The sequence below is a fragment of the Colobus angolensis genome, unplaced genomic scaffold (assembly GCF_000951035.1).
Source record: "Colobus angolensis palliatus isolate OR3802 unplaced genomic scaffold, Cang.pa_1.0 Scaffold477, whole genome shotgun sequence".
Lineage (NCBI taxonomy): Eukaryota > Metazoa > Chordata > Mammalia > Primates > Cercopithecidae > Colobus > Colobus angolensis.
In genome coordinates, this window is record NW_012118232.1 from 102,867 (window position 1) to 104,106 (window position 1,240).

The window sequence follows — 1,240 nt, forward strand, 5'->3', positions numbered from 1 at the left end:
CCCAGTGTAGTGGCACACACCTGTAGTCCCAGCTACTCTGGAGGCTGAGGCAGGAGAATCACTTGAACCCAGGAGGCGGAGTTTGCAGTGAGCCAAGAACAAGTCACTGCACTCCAGCCTGGGCAACAGAGTGAGACTCCATCTCAAAAAAAAAAAAATAGCTAAATAATTAGCCAGCATTGTTATGAGTTAAAGTCTATTTGCCCGCATGAATAAATAGGTAAATAATTAGCCAGCATTGTTATGAGTTAAAATCTAGTTGCCCACATGACAGAGTGAGACTGTATCGAAAAAAATAACTAAATAAAGAATTAGCCAGCATTGTTATCAGTTAAAGTTCATTTGCCCCCATGTTATGTGTGAGCAGCCAAGATTAAACCTCAGGAAAGGTGGGACAGAACCCCTACCCCCAGCCTGCCTCCTTGGCCTAGAGATTTAAGTCTTTGTCCCTCACCCTTCCCCAAGCTGACTCAGCCCCTGGAGCAGAGGGCAGACCTGGCTGGGAGTACAAAGGGCAGCTGGGGCACAAGTGGGCAACTGCAGCTGTGGCCTGCAGGGGGTCAGTGGTACACCTGTGCCTGTTTAGCCTCCCGCTCCAGTGGCTGCAGAAGAGCCAGTTTCCTCACACTGTCATCCAGGGTCACAACTGCATCCACTCACAGTGACATCATCACACCCACCCACCATCTCACACTGTCCCATACACAGTCATACCCACTGATAGACTGCACACGCAGTGGCACGCTCACACCGTCACACGTGCTCTGGTCCATGCGTTTATTCCCATTTCTGGCACAGTGTCCGGACTCGGCATGGCCAGGAGCATAACCTCGCAGGAAGTGGAGCTCACAGTGTGGGCAGACAGATAATGACCAATAACTTCAGTACAAGCGGAGCTGAGGCGTTAGGAAGACGTCCCCGACGGGCTGAGGCCTGCACAGGGGAGCTGTTGGAGACTTGCCGAGGAGCGCAAGGGCGCAGGCCGAGGGCTTTGCAGCTCTGCATCTTCAGAGCCTCGGGGCGGACCCTTTTCCTCCCGCCCTATCCGGGGGCTGAAGGAGGAGGCGTCCTTAGGGGACGGGACCGTCCCGAGCTCCCGGGGCAGGAGTGGCAGTGGTGTGGTGTGGGGCGGGGCGGGCCTGTCAAGGCGGGGCCAGCCCGGAGCTCGCAGCTCACCGTGCGTCGCTGGCTGCGGCGGCCGCTGCCCGGGGGCGGGATCCGGATCTAAGCCTCCAGTAAT

General features: G+C 56.0%; 1 protein-coding gene across 1 annotated transcript in view; it reads right to left on the reverse strand.

The window, feature by feature from the left end:
• Positions 1-560: 560 nt before the first annotated feature.
• RPL29 (ribosomal protein L29) overlaps positions 561-1,240 on the reverse strand; it is a 5,684-nt gene continuing 5,004 nt past the window's right edge. The window contains exons 5-7 of the mRNA XM_011958875.1: positions 958-1,139; positions 693-829; positions 561-602 (exon numbers count right to left, since the gene is read on the reverse strand). Coding sequence (XP_011814265.1) covers positions 561-602; positions 693-829; positions 958-1,139 — 361 coding nt within the window. The remainder of the gene's footprint in view (positions 603-692; positions 830-957; positions 1,140-1,240) is intronic.